Here is an 18286-nt window from a genome sequence, read left to right as displayed (position 1 = left end):
AGACTGGAAGGGGGAGAGTATGAGTCTGGACTAAGGGATGTGTCTGCAGACAGGGCACAGAGCCAAATACTTTTGGGCTGGGAACAGGAGAACATTATATTTTGGGAATATGTGTCTGGGCCAGGGAGTTTAATTGGATTTTAGATAATGGATGCTGTTTGTAGTCTGGTGGAACCTATGGACTTCTTTTCAAAATACTGTTTTTAAATGTATAAAATAAAAAATAGGATTACAAAGGAAATCAGTTATATTGAAATAGTTATCAGAATATTAAATATATGTGATGTATAAGAAAATGCATTTTAAATGTAGGCAAGAGGTTAGTGAAAATGAAGGATTTAAATTTAATTGAAATTCCTATTCTAATTCATGGTCCCTTCCCAAGTTCATGGACCCTAAGTTAACCAGTAGCCTAAGGAGATGGTTGAGACTCATGAGGTTGAAGAGGCTAGAACAGCGGTCACCAACCTTTTTGGCACCAGGGACCGGTTTCGTTGAAGACAGTTTTTCCAGGGACGGGGGGAGGGGAGGCGGGAGTGGGGGGATGGTTCAGGCGGTAATGAGAGCGATGGGGAGGGGCAGGTGAAGCATCGCTCGCTCGCGGCTCACCTCCTGCTGTGCGGCCCGGTTCCTAACAGGCCGCAGACCGGTACCGGTCCACGGCCCGGGGGTTGGGGACCCCTGGGCTAGAAGATGAGAGGCAGGCCTCAGGGACGTATGCTTAAGGATGGTGGGGGAGAAGGAAGCTTAGAGGCCATTCACCAGCTGTAAGGTTTCTCTTGGGGTGTTCGCAATATTCAGGTTTCAGTCCAAGTTGTTTTTGAAAAAAATCTTCCCAGGATTTTGGAAAGGGGCCGAGGGTTAGCACATTGGGATAAGCTATTTTTGAATTTACTTTTGAGATCCATTTTTAATGCTTTGACTTGAGAAATAGTCTGTTATATTCTGAAAATATTTAATATTTGGTTTTCCCCAGTTTTAGTGTTGCTTACATTGGGCTCATGGAGATAAGATGTGGTGACAATTTCATTGTTACTGGTAATCCTGGCTAGTAAAGTTTAGGAGAATTGAATTTTTGTGTAGTTTTCAGAATAGGATGTCTAATGGTTGTGTTGGGTATGCAGGGTTTTTGAAATACTGTTTACTTACCTTAATAGTAATTACAGTTAAGCTGTCCACGTGTGTTACGTAGATGACATTATCAGTAAAACTTATTCTTTGTGTGGCTTGTTGGAAGACCTGCTGCTCCAAGCCCCACTTATGACTGGAAGTCTGCAATCAGGAAGGTCGTCCAGGTTAGTGGCTGCGTCTGTAGTGACAGCAGAGAACAGAGCTAACTGGCTCGCTCAGGGTCACACCAGACTCATTTCCTCTTTAGCAGATACTCACCTTGGATTTCAGAATTCTCTGTATATAGATTTCTTGAGCTCCACAAAAGGAGTACAAGTTAAATGTAGGGTAATGTCTTTTCATCGTTTGTTGTTATTCATCATTCAAAAAGGACAGGAAAGTTCCAGCCACCTCCTTGCTCAGAGGCTCTCTGTGGTAGTGCTCACTGCACCGGTGCTCAGATTTCATTCCCGTCGAATTGTACTACTTCAGAGATTTGTTGTCTGTTCTACACTTGGAGAAACCGGATGCTTTTTTAAAAAATTAAGAATTATAGGGACTTCCCTGGCTGTCCAGTGGTTAAGACGCCGCGCTTCCACAGCAGGGTGCGGGTTTGATCCCTGGTTGGGGAACTAGGATCCCGCGTGCTGTGTGGTGCGGCCCAAAAATAGAAAAAAAAAAAAAAATCAGAATTGTAACAAGTGGGGAGGGATTTGAAGTCATTGGGAACTAACCCTTTAAAGGTTGGGAATCCGCCTGCCAGTGCAGGGGACACGGGTTTGATCCCTGGTCCAGGGAGATCCCACATGCCGTGGAGCAACTAAGCCCGTGCGCCACAACTACTGAGCCTGCGCTCTAGAGCCTGCGAGCCACAACTACTGAGCCTGCGTGCCTAGAGCCCGTGCTCTGCAACAAGAGAAGCCACCGCAATGAGAAGCCCGCGCACCACAATAAAGAGTAGCCCCCGTCCCCGCAACTAGAGAAAGCCCGCGCGTAGCAACGAAGACCCAACCCAGCCAAAAATAACTAAAAATAAATAAATTTATTTTAAAAAAATCATGCTTTTCTTTATTCTAAGTCAAGGTACTTGAAATATTCTTAACAGAGCAGGAGAAGAGTGTTTGTACTTTCCTCTTTCTCCGTGAGCTAAAATTCCCTGTTTTTTTAAGAATGTTTTTATTAGGGGCATGATGGTTATTCTAACTTTGTTTTCTGTCCTCCCTCCCCCACCTATGATGAACGTTTGTGAACAACTCCATTTTACATAAATTTTTATATGCATCTTTGTGTATTTCCTTGGGATAAACTCCACTAGAAAGTAGAACTACTGAGTTGAGAGGGCAAAGCATTTTTATCACTGTTTTCCAGGGAAGTTGTACTGATATATACTTACACTACTGAGGAAATCACACCCAGTACCTCATATATTTAAAACAAAAACAAAAACACCTTGAGTTACTGGGAAATTTTGGTAATTTCTTTTATATACTGTTTTTTTCTGCTTCCACTGATGATAAATGAGATGTAGAGGAAAGTTTCTTTTGTATTTAAGGTGTCTCAACAAGCCGCAAAGTGTATTCCAGCAATGGTGTGTCCTGAACTGACAGAGCAAATCCGGCGTGAGATAGCTGCCTCTCTTCATCAGAGAAAGGGGGATTTTGCTTGCTATTTCCTAACTGACCTTGTAACATTTACGTTGCCAGCAGGTAACTCCAAATCTCTGTGTGAAAACAAATTTCCACTTTATTATAATTTTTTAATGTCTGAATGAAAATGTTTCTGTTAGAAAACAGATAACGTAGCTACTATATGTGTATCTTAAATTACTTGATTACCCTGTTTTACTGGAAGTGACCAGTACAAGGGCCATTTATAAACTAATGCCTTAGAGCTGACAGGAAGACAGCAGCTGATAATAAGTGACTTCTTTGTGAGCCTCAGATATTTAAAAAAGTCTGTTTTATCCATTTATTTTTCTCTTTGTTTTTATTTTAGAATATTATCAGTCTGCTTTTTTTCTTTTTCTTTTCATAGATAACTATTGGTTACCTGATATTAGGAGATAAGATCAGAACATGGGTTTTTGATGGGTAGAGTCAAGTTATTTGAGTCAAAGACACTGGCATTCTTTTGAAAGTGTCATTACTTTCTTCACGTACTACGTTAATTTCTACTATATTTGTGAAGCAACTTTTTATTTTTCATTTCCATGACAAGTGGAAATGTCTTCCAGGCTGTTTTTTGTCAGTTGGCATTGAATAAATGCACTAAACACCAAAAGTTTCTAAATAAAACTTACATTTTGGTTTTGAGTATTTTGAACTTTTTTTATATTGAGATATGAACAGAGGTATTTACAAAATGGTAGAAAATAACAACTGAGCTTTTTAAAATCAGACAAATTTCATTTGAAATGCACTCTGTATATTTAAACTTAGTACTTCAAGTGATGATTAGATTTTAAGTTGAAAATAGTTGTAAGTTTAAAACATTTTTGTAAGGGTAATGCTTCTTACTCTAGACTACTCAATTAGTAAACTGAACAGAGCATAGAGAATTCGAGAAGGTGAGGAAAACAGAAATCTGCATGCCAAAATGAATGGCTCAGTAACTTGTATAAGGAGATTCTAAAGTCTGAAAATAACAGTCCTGAGTAGAGGTTGAGAGTGTGGGGAGAAAACAGACAAAAATTTGTTTGTTTGTTTGTTGTTGTTATTGTTATTTTAACTTGAATATTAGATAGCTCTGTTCTTTTTTCTTTTCTTTTATTTCAACTTTATTATCACTGACAAAGAAAATTGTAAAATATTTCAAGTGTACTTTGTGGTGATTTGATTTATACATACATTGTGAAAGTTAACTGTTAATTAACTAGATTCCCCCATCTAGTTAATTAACACATTCATCACCTCACATTTATTTATCTATTTATTTATATTTTGGGTGAGAACATTAAGTTTTGTTCTCTTAGTGAATTTTAATTGTACAATACAGCGTTACTGACTATTGTTAACTATGTTTTGCATTTAATCCTAGCTGTCTTCATTTTATGGCTTATAGTTTGTACTCTTTTAGCAGTTCTCCCTATCCCTTCCTGCCTTGCCCCTGGCAGCTGCTTTTCTACTCTCTGTTTCTATGAGTTTGACTTTTTTTTTTTAAGATTCTATATGTAAGTAATACCATACAATATTGGTCTTTCTCTGTTGAGCTTATTTCACTTAGCATAATGTCTCCAAGGTCCTTCCGTATGTTGCAAATGGCATGATTTTCTTCTTTCTCATGGCTTAATAATACTGCATTGTGTAGATATATCACATCTACTTTATTTATTCACCCATTGGTAGACACTTAGGTTGTTTTCATATATTGGCTATTGCGAATAATGCTGCAACCAACATGGGGGTACAAATACCTTTTCGATACCCTGTTGTCATATCCTTTGGCTGTGTACCCAAAAGTGAGATTGCTGGATCATGTGATAGTTTTAAGTTTTTGAGGATCCTTCATACTGTTTTACATAGTGACTGCACCAGTTTACATTCCCACCACTGGTGCACAAGGGTTCCCTTTTCTCCACATTCTCATCAACATTTGTTATCTCTTGTTGGTTTGATAATAGCTGTATATAATTACTGGTCCAAATGATTTTCTTTTTATTGTTTGTAGATAGATCACAGTTTTGATAATGAAGTACAGAAAGGAAATATTTTACACCTCATACACACACACACACACGAGATACATGCATGTTTTTTAAAAGAAGCTGCTCGACAGCCTTCAGTGGCAAGGGAGTTATTTTAGAGGAAGTTACTGTTAGATGCTGGCATCAAATTTTTTAAGTTATGAGACATATAAAGATTTTTTAAATCTGGTTTTTCTTTGTAGATATTGAAGACTTGCCTCCAACAGTCCAAGAAAAATTATTTGATGAGGTGCTTGATAGAGATGTTCAAAAAGGTAAGCATGGAATTAATGAGTATAATTTATCTTTTATTGATTTCAATAAACTTTTTGCTTTGCTTTGTAAGTTTTGGAATAGTTTGGTGTATGGTCAACATATGTTATTTCTACTTTAAATTGAAAATGTAAAGTCCTTAAGAACAGTGTTGTATTGTGCTGTTAAAAGTGCTCATTCATAGCTCTTAACTGTGGTAGAGTGAATAAAGGTATAAAAATTTTTAAACCTTGGTTTTCTGTTTCCTATTCTAGAATGAGTATATTTTCATATTAAAAATTTTTAGAAAATAAATCATGAAGAATTTAAAAATGGAGTAAATTATTCTAGAGCCTTAAGGTGTTTCAGCTACTCAGAAGGTTTATATTTCAATTGATCAGAATTATTTAGGTGTTTATTAATAAATTACATATAAATCTATTAACTTCTAGAGAATAGGTTCTTTCTTCCACTGAATATTTCTTAATTGCAGAAGCATGAAAATGAACATTTTATTTATTTACTTATTTATATTGAAGTATAGTTGATTTACAATATTGTGTTAATTTCTGCTGTACAACAAAGTGATTCAGTTATACTTATATATACATTCTTTTTTATGTTCTTTTTAATTATGGTTTATCATAGGATATTGAATATAGTTCCCTGTGCTCTGCATTAGGACCTCGTTGTTTATCCATCCTATATATACTAGTTTGCATCTACCAACCCCAAACTCCCAGTCCATCCCTCTCCCTCCTCCCCTCCCCCTTGGCAACCACAAGTCTGTTCTCTATGTCTGTGAGTCTGTTTCTGTTTCATAGATAAGTTCATTTGCGTCGTATTTTAGATTCCACATACAAGTGATATCATATGGTATTTGTCTTTCTCTTTCCGACTTACTTCACTTAGTATGATAATCTCTAGGCCCATCCATGTTGCTGCAAATGACATTATTTCATTCTTTTTTATGGCTGAGTAGTATTCCATTGTACCACATCTTTTTATCCATTCATCTGTTGATGGACATTTAGGTCGTTTCCATGTCTTGGCTATTGTGAGTAGTGCTGCTTTGAACATAGGGGAGCATTTATCTTTTTGAATTGTAGTTTTGTCTGGATATGTGCCCAGGAGTGGGATTGCTGGATCATATGGCAACTCTCTTTTTAGTTTTTTGAGGAATCTCCATACTGTTTTCCATAATGGCTGTACCAACTTACATTTCCACCAACAGTGTAGGAGGGTTCCCTTTTCTCCATACCCTCTCCAGCATTTGTTATTTGTAGACTTTTTAATCATGGCCACTCTGACCAGTGTGAGGTAGTATCTCATTCTGGTTTCGATTTGCATTTCTCCAGTAATTAGCGATGTTGAGCACCTTTTCATGTGCCTGTTGGCCATGTGTATGTCTTTGGTGAAATGTCTGTTTAGGTCTTCTGCCCATTTTTCAATTGGGTTGTTTGTTTTTCCGTTGTTGAGTTGTATGAGCTGTTTGTATATTTTGAAAATTAAGCCCTTGTCAGTCAAATCATTTGCAAATATTTTCTCCCATTCCACAGGTGGTTTTTTTGTTTTGTTTATGGTTTCCTTTGCTGTGTAAAAGCTTGTAAGTTTGATTAGGTCCCATTTGTTTATTTTTGTTTTTATTTCTATTGCTTTGGGAGACTGACCTAAGGAAAAAAATGGTACGATTTATATCAGAGAATGTTTTGCCTGTGTTCTTTTCCAGAAGTTTTATGGTGTGATGTCTTGTATTTGAGACTTTTAAGTCATTTTAAGTTTATTTTTGTGTGTGGTGTGAGGGTGTGTTCTAGCTTCACTGATTCACACGCATCCGTCCAACTTTCCCAGCACCACTTGCTGAAGAGACTGTCTTTTTCCCGTTGTGTATTCTTGCCTCCTTTGTTGAAGATTAATTGACCGTAGGTGTGCGGGTTTATTTCTGGACTTTCTATTCTGTTCCATTGTTCCATATGTCTGTTTTTGTGCCAATACCATGGTGTTTTGATTACTGTAGTAATTGTCTGAAGTATTCTCTGAAGTTTGGGAAGGTTAGATCTCCTGCCTTATTCTTTTTCCTCAGGATTGCTTTGGCAATCCTGGGTCTTTTACGGTTCCATGTAAATTTTAGGATTATTTGTTTTGTTCTGTGAAAAATGTCATGGGTAATTTGATAGGGATCGTGTTAAATCTGTAGATTGCTTTGGGTAGTGTGGCCATTTTAACAATATTAATTCTTCCAATCCAAGAGCATGGGATATCTTCCCATTTCTTTGAATCATCTTCAATTTCCTTTATTAATGTTTTATATGAACATGTTATTTAAATTCTTCATATAGAGTTAGAAGAAGAATCTCCAATTATAAACTGGTCCTTGGAATTGGCTACGCGTTTGGACAGTCGACTATATGCACTTTGGAACCGGACTGCAGGAGACTGCTTACTTGATTCAGTACTACAAGCTACCTGGGGCATTTATGACAAGGACTCGGTGCTTCGGAAAGCCCTGCATGACAGCCTGCATGACTGTTCACATTGGTGAGCTGACATCCTTCCCTTTTTAAATCCAGGAGTGCGCTGGCTGAATCATTTCCTTACAGTGGTGGGATACTTCTTGTCTGTTATATTTTCTGTGGAAGCTAGGGGGAAAAAAACTTTGGTTTTCGACACTGAGACACTTTGAACATCTCAGTGGTTTTTATATCTTTTTGCTAAGCTTTAAAATAGAAACATTTGAAGTTGTAGTAGTGGTCTTAAATATAGAAAGGTCTTTGCTCATATTTTATTTTTTTGGTTTCACCTGTTTATTTATTTTTAGTGTGGCTAGTGGAAAATTTTCAACTACATATATGTGCACTGTATTTCGTGTCTGTTGGTCAGCTCTGGTGCTCATATTTTAAAGTAGCTTTGATTTCGTATTTCTGTTCAACTTTAAGAGATTATATTGATTGTGTATTACGAGTTTTTCTTCCTGAGACAGGTAGTCTTAAGACCACGTTTTATTTTGCAAATTTTCAAATCCACAGAAAAGTTTAAAAAAAAAAATCAGTGCAAGGGACTCCAACATTCTCCTTCATTGGATTGACCAGTTGTTAATCGTTAACATTTTGCCACAGGTGCTCCATCTCTATGTACCTAAACACTCCCCTTTGCCAGTTAGTTTTAGGCATCCTGATGCTTTACCCTTCGGTATTTCAGCATGCATCTTTTAAGAACAAGGATACTCTCTTACCCAACCACATCCTCATTACCACATCTAAGAAAATCAACATTGACTCAGTTATCTAGCATACAGTCCAAATCACACTTTCAGCTTGTCTCAAAAATATCCTTTTTTTAAAAAAAATCCAGTAGTCAATCAAGTATATGACTAGTCTTGAACTGTAAATTCAGATGGTAACCTGATTGGATAGCTAAAGAAAGAATGTGTCATTCAGAACTGATGGTTTAGACATTCAGCCCTTGTCCAGGGGAGAGGACTTTGTGCCTTTTAGTGGAGGGTGATTGCTCTGGATTGATCTGGTAGTGTGGGCAATACCATTCCTTTTGTGATGCGGATTCATCAGGCCAGGTAAGCCTGATGTCATTAAATGTTCAGTCTGTCTGACCTCTCTAGATTGGATTACGTGCTCATCAAACAACATCCTAATGATGATTTGGCTGTTTGTGTGGGCCTGCCCACACCGAGAGGATGAGAGTCGTTTTGGATATTGTGGTTTTACAGGTCTGTCTTGTAGGTTTAGTTAATGTGACTCTGCCCTTGGAAAGATAGATCTGTCCTCTGGGTGTGGATGAGGTCTGGCTGCTCAGCCTGGAAACTAGATCTGGACCTTAGTAAAGCTACCATTTTGCAAGTCCTTTTTAAAAGGCAGCTCTAGCCTTTCCTCTGGTGGTAATATTCTGACCCTGTTGTAAGGTTGAAAGTGTACTGTAAATTTCAGCAGGTGATATCTACTTTTCCTAGCTGTGAGGGCTTTAAAAAAAAAAGACATTGGTGGCTATTAATAATAATAGTTTGGGAACTTTATGCTACCTATTTCTCAAAGCTGGCAGTGGGTGATCTTCTGGATTGGAGTTGTCACATATTTGTATTAGGACTGAAATTCTAGTTTTGAGTCATTTGAAGTCTCAAAAGTCTAATGTGAAAGTAGGGAGAAAAAGAAAGAGATTACCATAATCTGAGGTAGAAAATGGGCAAGATGGCTATTAAGAGTGAGAAGGACCTAGGTTGTATGAGTGCAGCCACTGGTAAGTGCTATTGTAGCAGATCGTTTGGTAATGGAGGCCTTGGTTCTAAAAGGATGCTTCAGCTGGCATATGAACAGGCTTTCTAAAATAAAGAGCACCTTGGTACCACCTCCTCCAATCCCTGCCATACAGGGTCTTCACCTGATGTTTTACAGTTAAGGCATAGGAAGCTGCAAGGATTGTAGTGATCACATAGACATCTTTTTCAGTATCTTGGGGTGGAGAGGGGATGAAGATTATCAAATGGGGAGAGAGGAGGCATTGTTGCCATAGATTCAAGGCATCAATGATGTGGGTCAAATATATTAGCTATTAACCTTACTGAATAACGATTAAATTGTTGACTATTTTGAGTTGTGACAAGTTTGTTGACTGGGCTCTTATATGACTATTAGAAGGTAGAATGAGAGGGCCCTGTCCTAGGTCAGGAGAGGAGCAGCCAGTATATCACTTGTGCAGTCTCCTTTTTTTTTTTTTTTTTTTAAATTAATTAATTTATTTATTTATTTTTGGCTGTGTTGGGTCTTCGTTTCTGTGCGAGGGCTTTCTCTAGTTGCGGCAAGTGGGGGCCACTCTTCATCGCGGTGCGCGGGCCTCTCACTATCGCGGCCTCTCTTGTTGCGGAGCACAGGCTCCAGACGCGCAGGCTCAGTAGTTGTGGCTCACGGGCCTAGTTGCTCCGCGGCATGTGGGGTCTTCCCAGACCAGGGCTTGAACCCGTGTGCCCTGCATTAGCAGGCAGATTCTCAACCACTGCGCCACCAGGGAAGCCCCAGTCTTCTTTTAAATCAGCTTTTTGCTAGGGTTTCCTTTGCTCATAATCCGAATCAGGTGGGATGGGACTTTTTTTAAGTCATAAAATATCTAAATGAGAACTGAGAAAGTAATTTTCTTTTATTTAAACCCTTCCTCCTATCACTTCAAGATAGGACATTTTTTTTGTGGTGGTAGCTGTGCTGTTCTGTAGGGTGCCTATGATTTGAACCGGCTCAAGTGCTCAAGATGGAATATTGTACTTGCCTTGTGATTGACATGTCAATCCAAATAGAGAGCCAAATGGGAGTAATTAATATAAATAGGGGGAAAAATCAGTGAAAAATCAGTTCTTTTAGAAATATCATCTTTGGATAACTTATTATTGTGCCTCTCTGTATGCATTTTTAGACCTTAATTTGTTGAGAGCAGTTTTAGTTCACAGCACAATGGAAAGGAAGGCACCGTTGTTTGCCATGTCCCCCCCACGCGTAACCGCCCATTACGAACATCCCCCACAAAGTGGTACGTTTGTGACAAGTGATGAACCGACACTGGCGATATCCTTATCACCCAAAGTCCGTAGTTCACATTAGGGTTCATCTTAGTATACATTCTGCGATTTTGGACAAATGTGTAATGACATGTGTCCACCATTATATTGATAGTGTTGAACAGAGAATTACAATGACAGTGTCAGAGAGAGTATTTTCAACGCCTCAGAATCCTCTGTGCTCTGCCAGTGCATCCTTTCCTCCTCCCTAACTCTGGCAGCCACTGGTCTTTTTACTGTCTCTATTGTTTTTGCCTTTTCCACACTGTCATGTGGTTGGAGTCATATAATATGTAGCCATTTCAGATCAGCTGCTTTCACTTCGTAATGTGCATTTAAGGTTCCTCTGTTTTTTCATGGCTTAGATAGCTCATTTCTTTGTAATGCTGAAAAGTACTTCATTGTCTGGATGTACCCATTTTATCCATTCTGAAGGACGCTTTGCTTGCAAGTTTTGGCAGTTATGAATAAAGCTGCTGTAAACTTCCATATGCAGGGTTTTGTGTGTTCATAGATTTTCAGTTCCTTTGGGTAAACACCAAAGTTCATAATAGCTGGATTATCTGATAAGAGTATGTGTTTAGTTTTGTGAGAAACTGCCAATCGATCTTCCAAGGTGGCAGTACTGTTATGCATTCCCACCAGCAATGAATGAGAATTCCTGTTGCTCCATATCCTTGCCAGCATTTGATGTTGTCAGCATTATTACATTTAGATCATTGACATTCAAAGTGATTATTGATATAGTTGGATTCATAACTACCATGTTTGTAACTGTTTTCTATTTGTTGCCCTGTTCTTTGTTCCTGTTTTTGTCTTTCACTCTTTTTCTGTCTTTCGTGTTTTTAGTTGAGCATTTTATGATTCTATTTTCTCTACTTTCTTAGCATATCAGTTATACTTCTTTTTTTAACTTTTATTAGTGGTTGCCCTAGAGTTTGCAGTATATTGTTACAGTTCATCCAAGTCCGCTTTCAGATAACATTGTACCACTTCATGGGTTGTGTCATTACCTCATAATAACAAAATAATCCTAATTCCTCCTTTCTGTCCCTTGTATCTTCATTGTCATTCATTTCACTTATATGTAAGCATACATAAGCGCATACCTGCACACACACTTGCGTGTGCACACACACACAATATATATATACACGTAAGCATGCATAATCAAATATATTGTTATTATTTTGAATAAACTATTATCTGTTAGATCAATTAAAAATAAAAAATAAGTTTAAATTTTATCTTCAATTTATTTCTTAATGCTCTTCCTTTCTTTATGTAGATCAAAATTTTTGATCTATGTTATTTTCCTTCTTTCTAAAGAACTTCTTTTAGCATTTTTTGTGAACCGGGTCTCTGGCAACAAATTCCCTCTATTTTTGTTTGTCTGAGAAAGACTTTATTTCTCTTTTACTTTTGAAAGATACTTTCACAGGATATAGAATTCTAGTTTGGTGGTTTTTTTGTCTCAACTTTTAAAATATTTCACTTCATTCTCTTCTTGCTTGCATGGTTTCTGAGAAGTCGGATATGATTCTTATCTTTTGTTTCTACATAGGCAGTGTTTTTTGTTTTTTGTTCTTTTTAAATGAATTTATTTATTTATTTACTTTTGGCTGCGTTGGGTCTTGGTTGCTGTGCGTGGGCTTTCTCTAGTTGTGGCGAGTGGGGGCTACTCTTCATTGCATTGTGCAGGTTTCTCATTGCAGTGGCTTTTCTTGTTGTGGAGCACGAACTCTAGGCACACGGGCTTCAGTAGTTGTAGCACGCGGGCTCAGTGGTTGTGGCTCATGGGCTGTAGAGCGCAGGCTCAGTAGTTGTGGCACACGGGCTTAGTTGCTCAGTGGCATGTGGGATCTTCCCAGATCAGGGCTTGAACCCATGTTCCCTGCATTGCCAGGAGGATTCTTAACCACTGCGCCACCAGGGAAGTCCCAGGTAGGTGTTTTTTATACTCTGTCTTCTTTCAGGACTTTTTTCTTTAATTTTCTGTAGTTTGAATATGATATGCCTAGGTGTAGTTTTTCTGGCATTTTTCCTTCTTGTTCTCTGAGCTTCCTGGATCTGTGGTATGGTGTCTGACATTAATTTGGTGAAATTCTCAGTCATTATTGTTTCAAATATTTCTTCCGTTACTTTCTTTTTTCTCCCTCTATTATTGTCATTTGTATGTTATACCTTTTGTAGTTGTCCCATGGTTATTTGAAATTCACTTCTTTTTTTTTCTATATGTGTTATCTTTGCTTTTTAGATTTGGAGGTTTGTATTGATGTATCTTCATGAGGTTCTTTGCTTAGCTGTATCCAGTCCACTAATAAGCCTATCAAAAATGTTCTTCATTTCTGTTGGTGTTTTTGATCTCTAGCATTTCATTTTGGCTCTTTATTAGGATTTCCGTCTCTAAGAAATGGAAGGCATGCTGTCTTTTTCCATTAGATCCCTTAGCATATTTATTATAGTTGTTTACAGTTTTTAAATTTAAAATTTTAAAGTTTTATTCCTGTGTTTTCATCTAGGAATTTCATAGTTTTAGCTTTTACATTTAAAGTTTGTGACCCATTTTGAGCTAATTTTTATTGAAGGTGTGAGGTAAAGATCTAAAATCATCTGTTTTGCATGGATATCCAGTTGTCCCAGTACTGTTTATTTTTTTTCCCCATTCAAATGCCTTGGTACTTTTGTCAAAAAGTATTTGACCATAAAAGTAAAAGTTTATTTCTGGACTCTCAATTTTTTCCTGTTGATATGTATGTCTGTCCTTATGCCGACATTAGACTTTCTTGATGATTGTAGCTTTGTGGTAGGTTTTGAAATCAGGAGTATAAGTCTTCCAACTTTGTACTTCTTTTTCAAGATTCTTTTTGCTATTCTGAATTCTTTGGATTTCTAGATAAATTTTAGGTTCTAGCTTCTGCAGAAAAGTCCTCTGAGATTTTGATAGAGATTGCACTGAATGTGGAATTCATCCATGAATGTGGAATTGACTTTTTTTTTAATAAATTTATTTATTTTTACTTATTTATTTTTGGCTGCATTGGGTCTTCGTTGCTGCTCGCGGGCTTTCTCTAGTTGTGGCAAGCGGGGGCTATGGGCTTCATTAGTTGTGGCACGCGGGCTCTAGAGCTCAGGCTCAGTAGTTGTGGCGCACGGGCTTAGTTGTTCCGCGGCATGTGGGATCTTCCCGGACCAGGGCTCAAACCCGTGTCCCCTGCCCCGGCAGGCGGATTCTTAACCACTGCGCCACCAGGGAAGCCCGGAATTGACTTTTGAATGTTAAAGCCAAACTTGCTGTCCCACTTGGTCTTGTATTCCTGGATTTGGTTTGCTTTGTCTGTTCTCAGTGAGCCAGGTAGCTTGAGTGTTTAGGTCTTTGTGTGGTGGGTGTGATTATTTGAACATGCTTATTTTTAAAATATATTTTTTGAACACCCTTATTCTGCAGTCTTCTTGAGTTTTGAGTGAAGTCATCATTTGATTTCTGGCAAATTTAGCTATCTCATTCATAAAATGATCCTAGGCAGTAACCAAGAAATTTCTTAACTGCAGCAACTTTCTGTGTTTCATGATATTTCTCCTCGAACTTATTAAAACAATGTATTTTGTCATTGGTGCATTGAAATATATTTCTGTGTATCTTAGGTATTTTAAAAGAGGAATATCCATATTTTATTTTTAAACATTTGGCATTGAAACTTACATTCCTGATTTAAAAAGAAAAAACCTATGGTTATCTGGCATAGAAAAGTTTTTTTTCTAATCAAACGAGTTAAGCCTCTGTAACATTCTTTTTTAAATCTAAAATATATTAATTTACTTTTTACGGAGCCCTGCATTAAGTTACTCTAAAGAAACGTGTGACACTAAGACATTTAATACCTTAACTTTTCAACAACAGCAAAAGAATGTTTTCTGATCTTTTGATTCTTTTACCTAGAATTCAAATACGTAAAAGTGTTGGGGATTTCTGATAGTTCTCTGCATGTGAGAGGAATGTAATGTTACAAACAGGTTAAATGTCTGTCTTCAGAGGTCTTTGCTGGTTTGTTTTGTAAGACAGTGGATCACAGTTTTGAGCATAATTATATCTGGCTTTATTTAATTGTATACTTGATCTAAGGAAAAAGAATGTTTTACTTGTAGTAATTCAGTCTACCAGTGGCCTAGTTTGATTTTTAATCTTCATAATTTATTAGGCCAAAGTATTTAAAGAGGTATTAAGCATGAAGAAGGGATTGTTCTTGTAGTTACAGTGATTTTTTTTTGGATTGTCATGTGATAATCAAATAATTTTATTTAATGAATGAAATCTCAAGGAAGTGATTTTGATATTCTTGTAAACACATGGGCTATTTCTAGTCTGTGCCCAAGTAGTGGATACTGTTCATTAATGGAGAAATGTAGTGTTTTTGATTTTTATCCAGCCTCTCAGATGATTTTGAGTGTTTTTATTTTTAATTTGTAAACCAATAGTAGACAGTTGAAATCAACTGTTCTCATCACTAGTGTTTGTAGTTTTGATGAAAATTTGGTGGGTGGTGAATCAGCTTATGTCTGAGGATATGTTAAAAGGTGTCTGCTAGCAGAAAGGAGGCATTTTTAATTTGAAAAATATACTGCAAGCCAGGTAAAATTAATTATTAATCTCTGCATTTGAATTGCTTAAAGACTACATTACATAAATGATTGGAACATTAAATGAACTGTTTATAGAAAGGCTTCTTTTTTACTCTGTTGCTTTTAGGTTTTATACGCGTTGGAAAGATTGGGAGTCCTGGTATTCTCAGAGCTTTGGTTTACATTTTTCCTTGAGAGAAGAACAGTGGCAAGAAGACTGGGCATTTATACTCTCTCTTGCTAGTCAGGTAAGAATGCTTCAGGGCATGTTGCTCCTATGAGAAGAGTGAGGCAGCTGGTCTAAAGGCCTTGGTTTACATGAAGACCGTGTTGGAGGCAGTGTGGCATGAAGGGAAGAGCGCTTGACTTGGCAGCGGGTGACTTGGGTTCTAGTGACTGCTGTTTATCAGCTCTGGGACCATAGGCAAGTCCTCGCTGCAGAACAGGGAGGGCAACATGTTTCTTATATTAAGTGATTAAACAACTGTCCAAATGAAAGTTGTACTTGGTGATTCTAACCTCTTAAATATTTCCTCAGATTGCTCTTCAGTTATATTGTCCTCTCAGAAAGGTGGCTTTTTGGGATTGACATATACACACTACTATATATAAAATAGATAGCTAATAAGGACCTACTGTGTAGCACAGGGAACTCTACTCAATACTCTGTAATGACCTATATGGGAAAAGAATCTAAAAAAGAGTGGATATAGGTATATGTATAACAATTCACTTTGCTGTACAGCAGAAACTAATACAACATTGTAAATCAACTATACTCCAATAAAAATTTTAAAAAATAATAAATTAAAATTTAAAAAAATGGTGGCTTTATGCCTGTTTTACCTACCTACGGGTTAGCTCCCATTCTGTGTCCGAGGGGACACTTGCCCAAGATCACTGTGCTAGTAGTGGGTGCTGATGCTGAGCTGTCAGGCCCCTGAGGATCAAGTTGTGATCCTCATAAGGCTCCCTAGGTGAGGAGGCTCTGTCCACGTGACGTAGGCCAAGGAGAAGGTGCCGTGGGCAGGAATGATTAACTAACTTGGGAATGAACTTTTACAGATGTATTGTGTAGGGCTGTCCCTCACACTCATGCTAGTTTTATTTTATGAAGCATATTAATATACTAAACTGTAAACTTCAAATATATGCACAACAAACCACTTCTTTTCTTTGCAGAAAGCATCATAATTCATTAGTACCCTCTGAGGGAAGTACCTTCTGTCTTTGGGCCATTTGGGCAGGGTTCACAGTGACTGTTTTACATCTGAGACATGTACCTCCTGTAAAGGTGCTGTCAGAATCGTTATAGGGGGAAGGGAGACCTGTTGCATATTCTTGCCTTAGGTGATGCAGCCATTTGCAGCCATTTATGTTTGTGTGAAATAACACAAGCTCATCTTTTTACTTCGGGTGGACCTTGTTGTAGGTAGTACTTTCACAAGTAACTTAACCAGAAGGCAGTTATATAAATCAAGCTTCCTTTGCTGTCTGAATCTCTTGTTTCTGAAATCAGTATTTAACCAAATCTGCTCAGTTCTTGAGTTTGGATAATGAAGGATACCTGTACATAAACTTTGCAGATTTCTTTTATTGGACTTTGTTATTTGAGGAATCAAACTCTTTAGTTTGACAGTAGTATTACTATATTTTTTAAATGAATTGAGATAGTGTAATGAAGGAGGTAGCATTGTGTTATACACATCAGTTTTCCGGGGTGGTAATAAATGTTTTAAAGAGAATTTGCTTTCTTTTATTTTGTTCTGTACAGCCTGGAGCAAGTTTGGAACAGACCCACATTTTTGTACTTGCACATATTCTTAGACGACCAATTATAGTTTATGGAGTAAAATATTATAAAAGTTTCCGGGGAGAAACTTTAGGATATACTCGGTTTCAAGGTAAGCCATTATCGTGAGTATTTTGGAACTTTCCTGTTTATTATTTTAATGCACATTGCAGTCACATCCTGAAAATCTCATTGTGATTTTCTTCCCTCTTTCCAGGTGTGTATTTGCCTTTGTTGTGGGAACAGAGTTTTTGTTGGAAAAGTCCGATTGCTCTGGGCTATACAAGGGGCCACTTCTCTGCTTTGGTTGCCATGGAAAATGATGGCTATGGTAACCGAGGTGCTGGTGCTAACCTGAACACCGATGACGATGTCACCATTACATTTCTGCCTCTGGTTGACAGTGAAAGGAAGTTACTCCATGTGCACTTTCTTTCTGCTCAGGAGGTAAGAAGCCTGTTTCTTGTATTAATTACTTAAAGTAGCAGCGCTGTACCAGAACCCCGCCTAGTGTGTCTTTCAGGTGTGGTATTATCTGTACTACCACTTACAATTTTGAATTTGGTCGTAGTAATTGTCACTTTCTATAAATACTGGTCAGACAGACTTTGAAATTTATCTTCTCAGAATTGCTGTGTAGGATGTGTTGTGCAGAGATAAAGCAGTGAAGACCAAAGTCCTGGCCCTCAGGTAGTGCTGAGTGCTGAGGAGAAAAAGTAAAAAGATGGGGTGAGGGGGAAAGGGAGGGATGAGGGGGCCAACGGGGGCCCAAGGTAAGGCATCACTGAGGAGGTGACGCCTGAATTGAGACCTGAAAGAGGAAGGAGTCTTGCAGAATCTGGGGGAAGAGAGTTGTAGGCAGAGGGAAGTTCAAGCCATTGTGGTTTGTGGGGATTGGGCAAGTGGGGAGAGACGAGGCTGAGAGGTTAAGGGGTGGCATGGGGTCGTCAACTGTCTTTTAAATCTTTGGCTTTATTCTGGGTAAGCTGGGGAGCCAACAGCCAGTTTGCCCAGAAGAGGAATACTGGCAACTCAGTTGAGACTAGATCCCTGGGCAGTGGTGGGAGCAGGAGCAGGACGCCAGGTAGGAGATCCCTGTGGCTGCAGGGGAGACGGTGGTGCAGACCAGGCAGGGGAGGTGGTGAGAATGTGTAAAAGAACACGCTCAGAAAACCCATATTCTTATAAAATTATTGTTTTTTAATTTAATATACTAGTAATAATTATAAACTTTTTATAACCGTGACATTAAGAAAAAAGTTCATAGATACTTTTT

General features: G+C 38.0%; 1 protein-coding gene across 1 annotated transcript in view; it reads left to right on the top strand.

The window, feature by feature from the left end:
* The window catches only part of ZRANB1 (zinc finger RANBP2-type containing 1), a 68457-nt gene that overhangs the window by 46448 nt on the left and 3723 nt on the right, over positions 1 to 18286 (top strand). Inside the window, exons 4-9 of the mRNA XM_061185307.1 lie at positions 2663 to 2816; positions 4996 to 5067; positions 7384 to 7582; positions 15346 to 15466; positions 16993 to 17122; positions 17228 to 17457. Of these exons, the coding sequence (XP_061041290.1) occupies positions 2663 to 2816; positions 4996 to 5067; positions 7384 to 7582; positions 15346 to 15466; positions 16993 to 17122; positions 17228 to 17457 (906 nt within the window). The remainder of the gene's footprint in view (positions 1 to 2662; positions 2817 to 4995; positions 5068 to 7383; positions 7583 to 15345; positions 15467 to 16992; positions 17123 to 17227; positions 17458 to 18286) is intronic.

Source organism: Eubalaena glacialis, chromosome 1 (genome assembly GCF_028564815.1).
Source record: "Eubalaena glacialis isolate mEubGla1 chromosome 1, mEubGla1.1.hap2.+ XY, whole genome shotgun sequence".
NCBI classification, from domain to species: Eukaryota; Metazoa; Chordata; class Mammalia; order Artiodactyla; family Balaenidae; genus Eubalaena; species Eubalaena glacialis.
Note: the sequence above shows the minus strand (reverse complement) of the source record. Positions and strands in the feature narration are given on the sequence as shown.